Genomic DNA, 17545 nt, shown 5'->3' with positions numbered 1-17545 from the left:
CTATCTATCTATCTATCATCTATCTATCTATCTATCTATCTATCTATCTATCTATCTATCTATCTATCATCTATCCATCATCTATCTATCTACAGTATCTACTCTATCTATCTATCTATCTATCTATCTATCTATCTATCTTTCTATCATGTGTGTGTGAAGCAGTGGGTTGGGATGCATTGTGCTCTTTCTCTTCCCCATGTTCCAGAGCATCTATCTATCTATCTATCTATCTATCATCTATCTATCTATCTATCTATCTATCTATCTATCTATCTATCATCTATCTATCTATCTATCTATCTATCTATCTACAGTATCTACTCTATCTATCTATCTACAGTATCTACTCTATCTATCTATCTATCTTTCCATAGTGCTCTTTCTCTTCCCTGTGTTCCAGAGCATGCCTCGCCAGTGTCGTAGGGTTATGTAGGTGTTTTGTTCGTTGTGTATTTAGACAAAAGAAAGAAGTGAGGGATAGCTGCCTTCCCTGCCTCACAAGTGTGAGTTTCTAAGCATCCCTTCATTCTGTTTCCATGGAGATGAAAAGGATGGATTTATAGCTTTCCCTGAGCCTGTTACCAAGCTTCCAATAAAGCCTTGTATCCTCATGGGACACATTGCCCGCCCTGAGGTGTCTGCACATCAAAGGGAGAGGAGTTGAGATGTTTGAGTGGGCTGTTAACCCCTCAGTTTCCAATGACAAAATGGCTTTATTAACACATGCAAAATGTTCCATGTAATTGTTTTATGAATGTCAGAGCTGAGATCCATTATGTACACATAGAATATAAATATTGTCAGGGACTGGGAGCAGTGGTTAAAAATGCAAACAGTGCAAATTGGGAATAATTGATTCCATCCAAATGCAGTACTTATTGGTACAATTACTTACATATAGTTACATAGTTAAGTTGGGTTGAAAAAGTCCATTGAGTTCAACCTCTCCAAATGAAACTTAGTGCACATACCCACACACACCCACTGAAACTATATATAACAATATCTATATTAATTATAGAATTTAGTATCACAATAGCCTTGGATATTATGCTTGTCCAAGAAATCATCCAAGCCATTCTTAAAGGCATTAACAGAATCAGCCATCACAACATCATCCGACAGTGCATTCTACAACCTCACTGTCCTGACTGTGAAGAACCACCTACGTTGCTTCAGATGAAAGTTCTTTTTTTCTAGTCTGAAGTCTCTGGTGCGGTAAACCTCTTTATGTGTAAAAAGGTCCCCTGCTAATTTTCTATAATGTCCTCTAATGTACTTGTAAAGTGTAATCAAGTCTACTCTCAAGCTCCTTTTTTCCAGAGAAAACAACCCAACCATGACAGTCTACCCTCATCAACAGTTTAGTTGCACGTCTCTGCACTCTCTCCAGCTCATTTACCTTCCTCTTAAGGACTGGAGCCCAAAACTGCACTGCATACTCCAGATGAGGCCTTACCAGGGACCTATAAAGAGGCAAAATAATTTTTTCATCTCTTGAGTTTATGCCCTTTTTAAAGGAGAATTACCCCCCCCCCATATAATAAAACCAACTACCCCCTACCCTACATAGTTCCCCTCCCTGCTCCCGCCCGCACAGGTGATAACTCCAGTAATTGCCCCATATCCTGTAATTACCTTATTAACATTTAACCTCAATTTCCAGTTTGCAAAGTGGCAGCATCCTGCATGGAACCTATAGTTGTGCACAATTTAGTATAATCAGCAAAAATAGAAACAGTACTTTCAAAGCCCACTTCCAGGTCATCAAGTTGAAAAGTAAAGGACCAAGTACAGACCCCTGCAGTACTCCACTAACAACACTGGTCAAATTAGAAAATGTATTAAATCCTTTAGCAAAGTCTAAGTATACACTGCTATCAAAGAGTTGAGGCCCCTGTTCAACTTTGGGATGCTTCTTGTAAAAATAAAATAAATTAGTCTGGCAAGATATATTACGCATAAAACCATGCTGCAAAAACTCATAGTATTATTATTTGCAATGAAATTATGTATCTTATGCCTTAATACCCCTTAGAAAAGCTTTCCTACCACTGATGTCAGACTAACCGGTCTATAGTTCTGAGGCTGAGAACGGGATCTCTTTTTAAATAGTGGCACCACATTTCCAATTTGTCAGTCTCTCTGCACCATCTCAGACCTCAATGAATCCTGCACAGTTAAAATTAAGAGAATTTGACAATCACAGTGCTAAGGTAATTTAGTACCCAGAGATGAATATCATCTAGTCCCAGAACTTTGTTTATCTACATGTTTATTTTGTTTTGAATTTCCTCGTCTGTGAACTATGCATCGTTTGTTGCATTACTAGAACTGGGACTATTAAGAAGGTTGCTCAGGTATAATGTCCCTCAACCATCCCCCTTCACCTGCAGTCACAACCAAACATGACTACACATCTACAGTGGCCTACATATCACAGGAAAACTGTCAGGGTAACTGTAGAAACATTGTCCTCCCACATATTCATGCTCTGTAACTGAGAGGAGTGTCACTAAATTTAGGAATGTCCAGATTTCAGTATGAGTTTTCGGTGGCCTTGGCCATATTCTATCCCAACATTTTAGGAACCAAACTCAAGTCATTCAAGTAAATCAGGAGTAATTCTAAGCATTGTGACATTAATAGGCCAGATAAGACAAAGGATGAGAAACATTTTATGTGCTGTTGCCTTATATTGTAAGCTCTATGGCTTATTTTCTCACTGCGGATGCATTCATAAAGCCAATCTTGTATTATTTTAGACACTGTCAATCAACCTCAGGGTGAAACCTGGTATTCAGGGCTGGATTTGGCCACTCGATCCTAGCGCCTGTCCATGCGGTCCTAGCGCCTGTCCATGCGGTCCTAGCCCCTGCCGCCCGCACCCCCCGGGCTTGCTTAAAACTGGTAAATTCAAACCATACTACATTTAATTTAAAAGGCGAACCTTCCTTTGAAAGGAGTTTGGATACATGTTCAGAATCAAAGATTTCGATCTAAGTAAAAACACAGTCAGTGATATTTTGAAAAATCCAGAATTGGTCTTAATTTTTTGTGGTATTTGCCTTCATATTCTGTTTTCAATTTTTTCATTGAATTGTTTTGGGCAATCTAATAGAACAGCATCTTTAAAGATTGTAGCAGTAGCTAACTATGTCATAAATGGCTAATGTATATTTAAAATAAAAAAATTCATGCACATATTTATAGATTGGTAGTTTCAGTGTTCTCTCTGTCCCATGCAGCACAGCCACCGTATGGCGGGACCTGAATCCATTTTGGGGAGAGGAGTTTACCCTGCACCTTCCTCTAGGCTTCCATATACTCTCATTTTATGTGATGGATGAAGACACAATAGGGTGAGGAACTGCCAGTGGTACCTTGAAGGGTGTGTAAGTTTCTAACTGAAGTACATTATGCAGAGTAAACTATACGTGGAACTGTCTTTTGCATTATTATCATCATCATTTTTCAAGTATATCAGTATTAGAATACTATTGTAAAGAACACTGGGTATTGTTTCTCTAAAACAGTAATCCCAGTGGATCGCAAGCAACATGTTGCTCTCAAACCCATTAGATGTTGCTTCCAGTTGCCTGCAGGTGATTACTTTTGAATTCCTGGCTTGAAGGCAAAATTTAGAGGCATAAAAACCATGTGTGCTGTCAAATGGAGCCTCCTGTTGGCTTCTAGTCCAAATAGGAGCTACCTATAGCTAATCATAGCCCATATTTTGCATCACAGGGACTTTTTCATGCTTGTGTTGCTCTCCAATTTTAATTTACATTTGAATGTGGCTCACAGGTAGAAAAGGTTGGCTATCATATACATAAATGAAACCATATGCAGGATTATGTCCCTTAATGGGCTTTTGTTTGCTATTGACCCCTAAGAAATAGCCATCCGTGGTAAAGTAATTCTGTTGATACTATATTTCATATTATACAAGCCATTAACACAACACTAATGCAATATAGACTATCATTAAGATAGACTTATATAGATGAATGGCATGAAGTGACTCTAAAGATTAGGCGATTCATATGGATAGAGTATACCATTTTTTCAGCAAGGATGGTGGAAGGAAATCATGTAAAATCACTTGATAATGGCATAAAATAATGGAGGAGAGGATTTTTATATGGGGAGGCAATATAAAGCATTCCACTGGAGAACCTTTAATTATTTATTAATTTGTTGCATAGCAGATGAAGTGATTTATGTTATTAAATGTTTCAAGATTCAGTTAGCCTTAATGTTAATGGGCAATATCATTGATATGGTGGTGTCACTCTGTAGGGGTCATTTACTTAACTAACGGAACCCTGAAGCTACTGATACCTCTGAACCAGGCAGTAGCTCCAGAGACCCCACATTGTGTTTGGTTAAATTGGCACAGTAAAGATGCGCCAAAATAGTTGTCACTCTCATGCCAAACAGCAGAATGATGCCAGCTGGATAGAAACACTTCAGCACAATTGTATCCAAAGTACAAGCACAATTATACCACTTTTAATACATCTCCTGCAATTGTGCCATGTGCATCTTTCCCTGCCAACTACAATTATGCTGAGTTATTAAGAACATTTTTTAAAGTTGTACTCAAAACTGCACTTAGCCCACTGAGGTGTGGTAAGTAAATGATCCCTAATATGCTGTATTAATATTCCAGTTTGTAAGACATTGCAAGATGTTTTTATGGTTTGCATAAGGTATGCTGCTTATCCTCATTTCTCTTTCTGTATGTGTTCTGTATGTGCCAGACATGATGACGTGATTGGCAAGATTTCACTCAGCAAGGAAGTAATTGCATCACACCCCAGAGGTAATTATGGGTTGAACTTTGTAGGGCGCTTGTGCAAGTATACTTCTGGTTTCAGGGGACATTAATAAACCCTTTCATATCCTTAAAAAGATCTCCGTAAGTGGTAGTAAATAAAGTATAGCTGGACATACATGTACCAATAAATTCTGTATTGAACAATGTTTGGTATATGGATGCATTTGGATGGATAATCTTGACTGCTATCTTTGTGGCATGAATATTGTTTGGTTTTTTGATCAGACACTGCACTGGTTGACATATGCAGCGCCAGATTTAGTGGGCGGGCGCCCCAAAGAGGATTTCCAGCTCCTCCCTAGCTTTAGAGCAGTGATCCCTAACCAGTGGCTCGTGAGCAACTTGTTGCTCTCCAACCCCTTGGATATTGCTCCCAGTGGCCTCAAAGCAGGTGCTTCTTTTTGAATTCCTAGCATGAAGGCAAACTTTGTGGCATAAAAACTAGCTACTGCCAAACAGAGCCTCTTGTAGGCTGCATGTCCACTCAGGGGCCAATAACATTCCATATTTTGAACCCCTAGGAAGTTCCTGCATGATTATGTTGCTCTCTTACTTATTTTACATTTAAATGTGACTCACAGGTAGAAAAGGTTGGGGACCCCTTGCTTTAGAGCAATGGAAAAAAAGTAAAGTAGCTATTGAAATGTATGGCCACTGGAACAGTATACATCTATTCGGCCCCAGTCATATTGTGGATAGTGATTGCTTAGAAAGTTGAGAAATTTTTTGAAAGGGCCTCAACCAATGAATTTCAAAATGGGATTTGCTCATAAAACTGTGTTTCTCACAGGTATAGACAGCTGGGTTAACCTGAGCTGTGTGGATCCAGATGAGGAAGTCCAAGGGGAGATTTATTTGGAGTTGCATATAATGCAGGACCAGTACAAAAGCACATTGCACTGTCATGTTCTGGAGGCCAGGTAAACACACTGCAGCAATGACAAATAATGACAAAGATGACTGGTGGATATTGTGCTTTTCTTAACAGCTGGGATTCATAGTAAAAATACAATTAACAAATGTAGGGGAAAATATACTTTTATATTTATTTAGTGCACATATAGGACACATCAGCGTTTGGACTATGTCACCAGATATGTCTCTTTTAGAAAATGCAGACATTTTACCTTTAATTCTTGCAAGTGTATTACCAACCTTTATTTGAAAACTACTGTGTCTAATATATAGTGATTACAATCACTACATTCAACTGCTTTTATAAAAGTTATGAATCTTCAAGGGGGCTTAATGAGCCTTGTTCAAAACAACTGCAATTAATAGGGCTTGTGCTAAACATACTTGTGCCTATTATTTTAATTTTAAACACAACTATGGTTTTTGTTATTTCTTGCGCTAAACAGGGCAGCCATGGAAATTGAAGCTACTCCGCGTTTAATTATACAAGCTTTGACTTTTAGGGAAAAATCAACAAGGGCAATAGTTTGAGCTTTCATCTGTTATTAAAATTGACAAATATAAGTATACACCTCACTGGTATTAGGAAAGGGTGAAGCCACCAGCCTGAGATTTCAGTACGAAAGCCAAACACCCAGTCATGGAGACCATGTGAAAAATCTTATGTGTGTTTTTTTTTGCAGTCCCTTTAGTGAAACCCTTTAATTATGGTTTATTGCGGTGCATCAGTTAATAGTGCTGCTCCAGCAGAATTCTGCACTGCAATTCATTTCTCACAAGAGCAAATTTTTTATATTTAATTTTGAAATCTGACATGGGACTAGACATATTGTCAGTTTCCCAGCTTCCCCAAGTCATGTGACTTGTGCTCTGATGAACTTCAGTCACTCTTTACTGCTGTACTGCAAGTTGGCCTTATATCCTCCCCCCCAGCAGCCTAACAACAGAACAATGGGAAGGTAACCAGATAGCAACTCCCACACAAGATCATAAAAATCATGACAGAATCCCTTTAAGTGCACATATTCAGAAGCAGTACAGATCATTTAAAGAAATGTATAAGAGAACAAAGTATGTTCTTGGCGGCAACAGATTTTTTTTCACGGTATGTTTCTCTTGGGTCATTCCTAAAATATGTCTGAATGCAGTACTGCTTTAAGACATATTTTAGGGATGCTGTTGATAATTAGGCATTTTAGTGACTTTATTATCATCTTCTCGCGGAAACAATTTTAATGTGTGCTGATTTTGCTAGGCAGTAACGTAACTAGAGGTAACTAGACGTGCAGCCCCCCCCCCCCACCATTGGTGCACAAGCAGTGGCGCACAAGCTGCCAGGAGCCCTGAGGGGGGTGCGGGTCCTGGCCCAATCGCACCCCTGCTCCCCCGGTAGTTACGCCACTGTTGCTAGGGATAGAATTAATTCCCATGTACTCACCCTTGAATAAGTTCCCTCTAATGATATTCTGGGGACACATTACCTTCAATCTAGACATGAAATGATAATTTGCCAGCTCTGGGTGTAAAAGTGGAAATATTTTGGTCTCCTAGCAACAGACCTATGTGCTTGTCATTTGAAGCTTCATATTTTTAAGAGCAATAGGGTGGGATATTAATACTTGACCCTATGGGTCTGTTCCAGGGTGTTTGACAGAGGCTGCTGCTGCAATGAAGCAGAGCTGGCTTTTCAGAAAATGCTCACATAAGCAGTTCTTTAGTTAAATAACATAGCAATTGCAGAATGCATTATAAAGAGCATTTTGGTATTTTAATATATGATGTTTTTTAATGAGGCAGTGGTTCTTAGAGTCAGGGTCCATAAAATAAAGGCAAAGCAAGGTCAGACTACAGTGACATGATACATTAACATTGCATAGATATAGCACAAACTACACACAGGAAAGGACTGTATATTATTATTGTTGTCGATATTAACACTTACAGTATTTATAAAGCGATAACGTATTCTACAGCATTAGAAGATAAATGGATGTATATCATGAAATTACAGATTATATATAAAAAAAACTACCAATATAACCGGTTCAGCGGAGGTATCTTCTCTTACTGGGATACCATATGTTTTTTTCTTTTCTTTTAGTAATGGATTATACCTGTGGCAATATAGGGCAAAATGTAATAACAGGTGCAAATTGTCTCCAGTTCTAGTAATTCGTGTGTGGGGCCATCCGACAGGCTTCCCTGATTGATATCTGGCCGAAAGTCAGCCAGATCTCGATCGGACAGGTTAAAAAATCCCATTGGATCGTGGTCGCGTCTGTGTGTTTATGCAGTCCCGCGCAGCGCTGTTCTTGTATATATTGCCGCCTGAGGCTCTTAAAGGCACCAGGAGCGGCTTTTTGACGCCCCAGGAAACCTAGCTGGCTATTCCGTCTGAGGCGAGCGACTCAGCTCGCCTCATTGGCGGATCGCCACTGGTCCCGCGATCCAACCACTCGTTTTGGTTGCATTATGATCCGATCGATCAGATCAGCCTGATATCGCCCACTACAATGTGGGCATATCGGGGAGAGAGCCTCTCGTTTGGCAACATCGCCAAACGAGCGGATCGCTACGTCTATGGCTACCTTAAGGCAGGTTTTTGAGAAAGTGTGAAAGTGTGCGAACAGAAAAAAATTAAGCCCCCTATGATCAAATCCTCATTGCAGGAACTTTTGGTTCTGTAACCTATACCCATATATTTATAAACGTTAGTAGTATTTTAATATAAAGCAGTTTCTATTTTAGAGTTAGTGCTTATAATGCTGATGGTAACAGGGCAGATTAATAGTGTGTAGTTTAGCATTGGACTATTATGGGGTTATTTAAGATATGCACCAGAAAAGCTTTCACCTTTATTTTTAGAGATCTTGCACCTCGAGATATCTCTGGAACATCTGACCCCTTTGTCCGGATATTTTGCAACAACCAGACGCTGGAGACATCAGTGAGTTCCACACTTATCCTGACACTGGTGTCAGCTTATATAACACATTTGTATTAAAAAGCATACATGGGTTCTGAGATTCTCAAACACGCGTGATCATGAACACCTTCAGAGTCCCAGGACTTCTGTGTTTGTTATGTAAATGAACAGTTATTGTGGTTTATATAGAAATTAAGTGTTTGCTAAATAACTTTAATGACAAAGGTGTGACAAGGTTATTCACTTAATCAATGCATTTTAGATGAGCCATATGTTGTTCCTTTCACATACAGGTAATACACCAAGCTCCATTTATTGCCTCACCTTCCTGCAGATAATATAGTTGTTGATAGGGACATGGTAGGCAGGTGACCCAGTGGAATTTAAAAACAGTTCTATATATGTTTATGAAAAACATTTTATTTCTGTTTACTTATACTGTGACACCTGCTTGGGAATATAACATATGTACACAATTTGCCCCTTGAGTAAGGTCTCCATGTTACTGTTAAATAATGCATCTTGGGCAAAGGTAAACTAAGGCTAAGAGCTGTGCCTCGGCTTTTCTCCAAAGAAAAAGAAGAAAACATAGCAGAGAGAAGCCAAGGTACAGCTCTGTGCCTTTATTGCTTTTTGCCAAAGGTGCATTATTTAACAATCACATGGAGATGTTACTCAAAGAGAAAATGTTTGCATTTTTTTGGTGAAATCTGCTCTGTGTATCAGTGCAGAGAAATAAAACAGAAGACGAGAGCACATTGGCTTCTCTGCACTACTTGAGACTACATAGGCAATGAGAAGCTGAGGCACAGCTCTGTGTACCCTTACTCCAATGGTGTACTTAGGCAAGCCAAGCTATATCAATTAAGCCCATGTCTACTTCCTGGGACATTAGACAAGTCCCTTTTAATTGACTGAGCAAAAAGTCATACTAAATTAAATTTAAAGGGGTGGGTCACCTTTCAGTTAATTTTTAGTATGTTAGAGAATGACCAATTCAAAGCAACTTTTCAATTGGTCTTCATTGTTTATTTTTAACAGTTTTTTTAAAAAATATGCCCTTCTCTTCTGAATGTTTCCAGCTTTCACTGACCCCATCTAAAAACACATGCTCTGTAAGGCTATGCATTTGCTGTTATCGCTACTTTTTATTACTCATCTTTCTATCCAGGCCCTCTCCTGTTCATATTCCAGTCTCTTCTGAATAAAAAGCTAAATAACTCAAAAACCACAAATAATAAAAAAATGAAAACCAATTGCAAATTGTCTCAGAATATCACCCTCTACATCATACTAATAGTTACCTCAACGGTGAACCACCCCTTTAAAGGGCAAAGAGAGTGGGGCCAGTTATAAACAGCTTATAGCTGTATGTAAAACTAAGCTGATATAGTAGATATTACTATATTATTAGATGACACAGACACTTTCAGACACTTTTCTCCATGGATTGTTGTGTAGAAGAAAACCTGGCTTTTTGATTTGTATTTAGCTATTTATAATTTATTTTCAGGTGATTAAGAGAACACGTTTCCCACGATGGAATGAGGTGCTGGAATTTGACCTTAGAGGAATTGAAGAGTTAGATCCCAGTGATCAAATGATCAGTATTGAGGTTTGGGACTGGGACACGGTTGGAAAAAATGATTTTTTTGGTCGGGTGAGTAGGTGCCTATTTATGTTCCACATCTATTTCCCATCAACCACCCACCCTTTCACATGTTACTTTGTCATACTCCCCTCAGGTGTGGTTCCCCATTAAGCCTCTACACAGAAGCCCTGCTGTGACTGGATGGTTCCGTCTTCTGCCTTTTGGAAATACAGAGGAAGAGAATGGGTAGAAAAACCTCTGTTTTGTGTGACAACAAATCACATCATCACTATGTGTGTGATATCATAGTATATTGCTATATCACCATATCTTACATATATATTCAATAGATTTCAATGTGTTATGTATTGATATGTGGGCCTCCTGAGGTTCATGAGTGTTTTACATTAACTTGTGCTTTACTTTCTCTGTGTACCAGAGGGAAGCTTGGGTCCCTGCGTATTAAAGTGAGCCTTTCAGAAGAGAGGATTCTGCCATCACTGTATTATCAGACTCTGATCCAACTTCTTGTAGAGTCTGTTCAATCCTCCGATCAGGTGGGCTGCTAAGCTAAGGCTTGACAAAAGTACCTTAAAATGAGATGTTCTTGCTGTAGGAAGGCTTCTAAATGGGGGAGTTGTTCTTTGTCTGTCAAGACAAGCTTCATAAAGCGTGTAGATATCCATCATCTTGTATGGATGTGTTTTGATAATTGTCATATCCACTGGCTAGGGTGACTGCAATTTGTTGGCTCTTCTAGAGGAAATTTGTTCTGCTGAGAGCCGCCAAGAAGTCGCTGTGAAACTGTTGATAATTTTTCTGGGACAAGGACTTGCTGTTACCTTCTTGGATAAACTCAACCAGCGAGAGGTGAATCGGACAGATGAGAACACTCCAATTTTTCAGGAATTCCTTGCAACATCTTGTATCATACTTATTGACTTGACTACAATTCTGTTACATTCTGTTTTACTATAGTTATGTGATTTTTACTTCTAGTGGATCAAAACACTCTTTTTCGTTCAAACTCCCTTGCTTCAAAATGTATGGAACAGTATATAAAGGTAAGACGGAGAAGTTCTCAGATATAAGTATAGAGACCTGGACTGACAAATTCACCAGTACTGGTAATATAATAAGCTCTTCTATGGTCTTGGTGCAGAAGCTGCAGGCTAAAGCAGCTATGGCTAAAGTCTTAAAGGAAGACTAACACCAAATAATGAGAGTGTTTCAAAGGAATGACAGTAAAATGTGATGTTGCCCTGCATTGGTACAACTGGTGTGTTTACTTCAGAAACACAACTAAAACCTGTGTATTTGCTTCAGAATCTCTACAATAATTTATATAAACAAGCTGCTGTCTAGCCATTGGAGGCAGCCATTCAAGCACAGGATACACAGTAGATAATATATAAGTTCAGAAAAATCCCATTGTATACTACAGAGCTTATCTGTTATCTGCTGTGTATCCTGTGCCTTTTCTCCTTTTTCAGCTTTGAATGGCTGCTTCCATGGCTACACAGCAGCTTGTTTATTTAAACTATCGTTGAGATTCTGAAGCAAACACACAAGTTTTACCAGAGCTGGTCAACAGTACATTATATTGTCAGTCCTTTAAAACACTTTAATTTTATAGTGTTACTGTTCCTTTAAACTCAATCCTTCTATTCTATCCATTTAAAAAAAGCCTCTCAGTGGACCTGAAGCACAGCATAGGTCCACTAGGACCCCCACAGATAATCAGGCAAAACGGCAGTCACTCACAGATCCCATAGAAGAGTATTGTAAAGAAGAAGTAAACTTGCAAACCAGTACAAATAGCCTTACATGTTTTATTCGACAAAGCACTATAATTATGTGCCCTGTAGCTTGAATGCCTAAGGCTATTTGTACCTAATATACTTTTATAATAAAGGTAACCTCTCCTTTACAGTGTTCACAATTGCATATTGTATCTGATGATAGCCATGGGTGACCTATGACTTATAATGTACTGGTGAGCCTTGGCCTCTTATGGCTACAGCACTGCATTGTCTTAATTAACATGATTATGCATCATGCTTATATAGTCTTGATCCAGTACTAAATCTCAGCCTTTGTTCTTGCATAAGCTATCCTACAGTCCCTATCTCATCCCTACTTGTGTACTAGTTGCCTGTGCATTTTGAGTGTAAATTGAGAGATTGGCATTTTGTGAACCTAAAGGTGGCCATAGACACACGGATCCTATCGTACGAATCGAGGATTCATACGATTTTTGGATCGTGTGTGGCGTGTGCCGACATCTTTCGTCCGGCGGAGATCGGTCGTTTGGTCAATTGGTCAGGTTTGGTTTTGACCCGACTGATCCCGCCGGAACCCAGGGCACATCGTAATCGTATCGTTCGGCCATACGGCCGAACAATCAGATTACACCCGATATAGCCATGTTTGTTAATGGCATATCGGGGAAAGATCCGCTCGTTTGGCGATGTTGCCAAACGAGCGGATCTTTGCACCTATGGCCACCTTTAGACACCTAGCAGTTTTTTGTTCATATCATCACATTGTAGAATGGCTAGCATTAATCTTCCCATGGAAGATCCATTATGTCCTTTAATTGAACTAGGCAGGAAACTCCAGGCTACATCAACAACTACTGTGTATGGGCCTCCCAGTCTGTTCCAGAAGGCCATCTGTCTGCCCCTGAACTCCACAAGTGCTGCTATTTGTGTTTTCCCTTCTCACAAATGTTTGTTCATAATCCTTTCTTTCCTTACAATGTAACATCTATGGTTTGTCCAATAGATAGTGGGAATGCCATTTCTTCATGCGATTCTGAAGCCCATTATTAATAGGATCTTTGAGGAAAAGAGATATGTGGAGCTTGATCCCTGCAAGATTGATTTGAATCGCAGCAGGTGAGAGACTATACAACAAAGGTAACCATGGTTCTGTTTTTACAGACATATTTATGACCAATCAATAAACATTATTTGGAATTTGTGTGAAATATAGGAATTACCTTTCACATTAGTCATAACACAATCCCAGTCTGTTATAGGTGAAATATTAATATCCACATCTTTATGATTAACAACAAAAAGTGAAAATTAAAATCACCCCCAACACACACGCACACACACACCAACAATGGTATGGTTTAAGGCAGTGATCTCCAACCAGTAGCTCGCGAGCAACATCTTGCTCCCAATCCCCTTGGATGTTGCTCTCAGTGGCCTCAAACAGGTGCTTATTTTTTAATTCCAGGCTTGGTGTCAAGTTTTGGTTGTATAAAAACCAGATGTACTGCCAAACAGAGGCTTCTGTAGGCTGCCAGTCCACATAGGGGCTACAAATAACCAATCGCAACCGTTATTTGGCATCCCAGGAACATTTTTCATGGTTGTGTTCCTCCCCAACTCTTTTTACATCTGAATGTTCCAATATAAATTTCACACACTGAAAGTAAGATGAGAAATAGCTCCTTATCCTGTTACAGACGTATATCCTTTAAGGGATCAGTGTCTGAGCACCAGATTTTGGAGAGCAGTCTGGAGACATTAAGGGGCTACTTGAGTGACATCATTGATGCCATATTGGGTTGAGCAGTGTCCATCAGGTATGCGTCTTTGCTTCAAGCAGCTACACAAAAGGGTGGAGGAGAAATTTCCTGGACCAGTCTACCAGGTGAGAGTAACTGCCCTGCACTGGTGAGTAGTGTTCAACAAACCCCTGCTTACAAAAGGGGACTGAACTGATCAGATCCACAAATTTTTCAGGTCCCTGATCTCTAAAGTGGGCTAAAACCCAGCATGTGGTGCATCACTGACAGAAGTCATTGTACTGAGAACCCTTCAATAATGTTTTGTGCCCCCAACCAGGATTTGAAGTATGCGGCCATCAGTGGTTTCCTCTTCCTACGTTTTTTTGCACCTGCTATCCTCACATCCAAACTGTTCCACTTGAGAGAGCACCACGCTGACCCCCGTACTGCACGCTCCCTCCTCTTGATTGCCAAGGTATTGCAAAAAAATATGCAGACATCTGCCCAGATTGCATGGCCTTGGTTTGCATGCAAAACTTGTTTTCTACCTGATCGTTTATTTGCATGCCGATCGCGTGAATAAATGGAAAAAATCCAATGCTACAGCCCATCTAGATCTAGCCATGTTGTCTTGTCCTTAATCATAATGCACCCTCTGTTCCTAAACAATGTCCTACATGGTAGCCTCCAAACTCTCTCTTTTTGCTTGAGCTTTAACCTTGACCATGTTCTACTTATTCTTGAATATGAATGCTTTTGTTCCCCTTTCCTCAGGCTGTACAGAGTATTGGTAATTTGGGCCAGCAGTTGGGCTATGGCAAAGAACAATGGATGTCCCCTTTGCATCCCTTCATTCAACAGAGTGTAGGTCGTTTGCGGGATTTCCTAGATAGGCTCATAGATATGGAGAGTGAGACAGGTGAGTGATAGTAGACCAGCTCTTTTTAGTACTCTACTTGTGCACTACCAGCATGAAAATATTTTTTCTTCATTTCACCTAATTTCACCCATTTCCATTTAATTATCATCATTAACAAACATTTATAATTTGATTTGGCACAAACTTTGGCTTTGATATAAGCTCACAGAAAGGAGGTCATTAAACCATGATCAGACAAAAAGCAGGCCAGTATGTTATATTCAAGACCCTTTAGGAGCTAAGTTATAAGCAAAGAGATTTGATGGAGCTTATCAAGACTGAAGGAGCCAAGGGAGGCCTTTTCAGTATATTGGGTGGTTAATGCAGGTTTTTATTGGGAGCGGTAGAGTCAAGTTAAGTAGGAAAGACTGAAAATTGGTGGCCATATACAGGAAGATCCAAACTGCCAATTTGGACCCTTAAGACCAATTCCAAGAGCTTATCTGCCCTTTTATTGTACCCTTTGACGGACTGGCTGGAAATTAGTTAGATGTTGATTACAAGGATGTATTCTGGTCCAGTGTTGCCATAGGTCACCTTGGTTGGCCTAGGGTGGCACCAGACCTGTACACACCCATCAGTTCATGTGCATGACATCAGAGGAACTGATATCATGACATACTGTGCATACTCATGACTTAACTTTCACTGACCTGGACCCAATAATGGAAAGACAATATCATGTACTGGTGCCCTGAACTGGCAAAACTGGTGTCTTTGCTTCAGAAAAACAACTATAGTGTATACAAAAAAAAGCTGCTATGTAGCCATAGGGGCAGCCATTCAAGCACAGCACACATAGTAGATAACAGATAAGGTCTGAAGAATCCCATTGGATACTACAGAGCTTATCTTTTATCTGTGTATCCTGTGCCTTTTCTCCTTTTTCAGCTCTGAATGGCTGCCCCCATGATTACACAGCAGCTTCTTTACATGAACTATATTTGTGTTTCTAAAACAAACCCACCAGTTGTACCAGTGCAGGGCAACAGTACATTATACTTTCATTACTTTAGGAGACTTTCATATTTTGCTGCTACTGTTCCTTTCAAAGTTTTGATTAAACAGATTTGATTAAAAGGCACTGCGGAAGCGTTTTTAAGGTAACAGGATTGAGAGGGTTTTTTTTTACTTTTTAACCAATGCACAAACCTCCCTATATCTGCTGCTGTTTTATTCTGCCCTTTAATCCACATTTGAGTTATCTCATATATTTCTGCTTCTTACTATCCCCTTTTCTGTCTCCCTCCATGTGTAACAGCTATTGCCAATGATACACAGCCGAGCAATACATCTGTTTTTTTAAGTATTGTAATACCTTTGCATACAGTTTTTCTTTTTGTCATTTGTCTCATCCCATCAACATTCTTCTCTTTGCCTCTCAGAGTGTGGCCAGATTTCTCGGGCACTGTTTCACCCATCAGTTACTATAAAGGAAGGCTTTTTACACAAACGGAAAGCTGAAGCTGTCAATTTAGTGACTCGATTTACTTTCAAGAAAAGATACTTCTGGCTCAGCAGTCAGACTTTGTCCTATTCTAAATCACCAGATTGGCAAGTATGGGCTCCTTTTACTCTGCATGCTTTGGCACTATATAAATACATGTTAAAAGAAATTAAATCCCAGCTACTAAATGGGATCTGTAAAACTTATGTGACCTCTTTTTCCTATAAACTGGGGTATTTATATTATAGTTTTCCTATAAACTGGGGTATTTATATATTATACTGTATAATTGTGAAATTGTATATCTCTAGACATACTGCTCTGTGAGGCAACAATGTTATTGTTACTTTTTATTTCTTATTTTTCTATTCCAGATTCTCCTATTCATATTCCAGTTGCTTCTTCAAACCACTACCAGGTTTCTAGGGTAATTAAAACCCTAGCAACCAGATAGCTGATGACATTCCAAACTAGAGAGCTGATTAAAAAAATGCTAAATAATGTAAAAAATACATCATAAAGAAAAATTCAAAAGAGACTAGAACATGTAAAGATAAACAAAGGTCCGGGGCCAGATGGTATTCATCCCAGGGTACTTAGTGATCTTAGCTCTGTGATTGCCAAACCTCTTTACTTAATTTTTCATGATTCATTGAGGTCTGGCACCATGCCGAGAGAGTGGCGAATTGCTAATTCTCAGACTCAAAATTATAGGTCGGTTAGTCTGACGTCAGTGGTAGGAAAGCTTTTTGAAGGGGTATTAACGGATAAGATACTGGACTTCATTGCAAATCATAATACTATGAATTTGTGCCAGCATGGTTTTATGCGTAATAGATCTTGCCAGACTAACGTCATTTCCTTTAATGAGAAGGTGAGCAGGGACCTCAATTCTGGGATGGCAGTGGATGTGATTTACTTAGACTTTGCTAAAGCATTTGACACAGTGCCATACAAAAGGTTACTGGTTAAATTAAGGAATATTGGCCTGGAACATAGTATTTCTACCTGGATAGAGAACTGGCTAAAAAATAGACTACAAAGAGTGGTGGTAAATGGAATATTTTCTAATTGGACCAGTGTCTTTAGTGGAGTACCACAGGGCTCTGTACTAGGTCCCTTGCTTTTCAACTTGTTTATTAATGACTTGGAGATGGGCATTGAAAGTACTGTTTCTATTTTTGCTGATGAAATTAAATTGTGCAGAACTATAGGTTCCATGCAGGATGCTGCCACTTTGCAGAGTGATTTGACTAAATTGGAAAACTGGGCAGCAAACTGGAAAATGAGGTTCAATGTTGATAAATGCAAGGTTATACACTTTGGCAAAAATAATATAAATGCAAGTTATACACTAAATGGCAGTGTGTTGGGG

General features: G+C 39.3%; 1 protein-coding gene across 1 annotated transcript in view; it reads left to right on the top strand.

The window, feature by feature from the left end:
* The window catches only part of rasal1.S (RAS protein activator like 1 (GAP1 like) S homeolog), a 41781-nt gene that overhangs the window by 20823 nt on the left and 3413 nt on the right, over window positions 1–17545 (top strand). Inside the window, 15 exon segments of the mRNA XM_041580244.1 lie at window positions 3252–3365; window positions 4770–4831; window positions 5637–5766; window positions 8627–8708; window positions 10201–10347; window positions 10433–10524; window positions 10718–10835; window positions 11011–11161; window positions 11278–11342; window positions 13066–13178; window positions 13760–13858; window positions 13860–13947; window positions 14142–14279; window positions 14579–14723; window positions 16109–16281. Of these exon segments, the coding sequence (XP_041436178.1) occupies window positions 3252–3365; window positions 4770–4831; window positions 5637–5766; window positions 8627–8708; window positions 10201–10347; window positions 10433–10524; window positions 10718–10835; window positions 11011–11161; window positions 11278–11342; window positions 13066–13178; window positions 13760–13858; window positions 13860–13947; window positions 14142–14279; window positions 14579–14723; window positions 16109–16281 (1717 nt within the window).

This window comes from Xenopus laevis, chromosome 1S (genome assembly GCF_017654675.1).
Source record: "Xenopus laevis strain J_2021 chromosome 1S, Xenopus_laevis_v10.1, whole genome shotgun sequence".
Taxonomy (NCBI): Eukaryota; Metazoa; Chordata; class Amphibia; order Anura; family Pipidae; genus Xenopus; species Xenopus laevis.
Note: the sequence above shows the minus strand (reverse complement) of the source record. Positions and strands in the feature narration are given on the sequence as shown.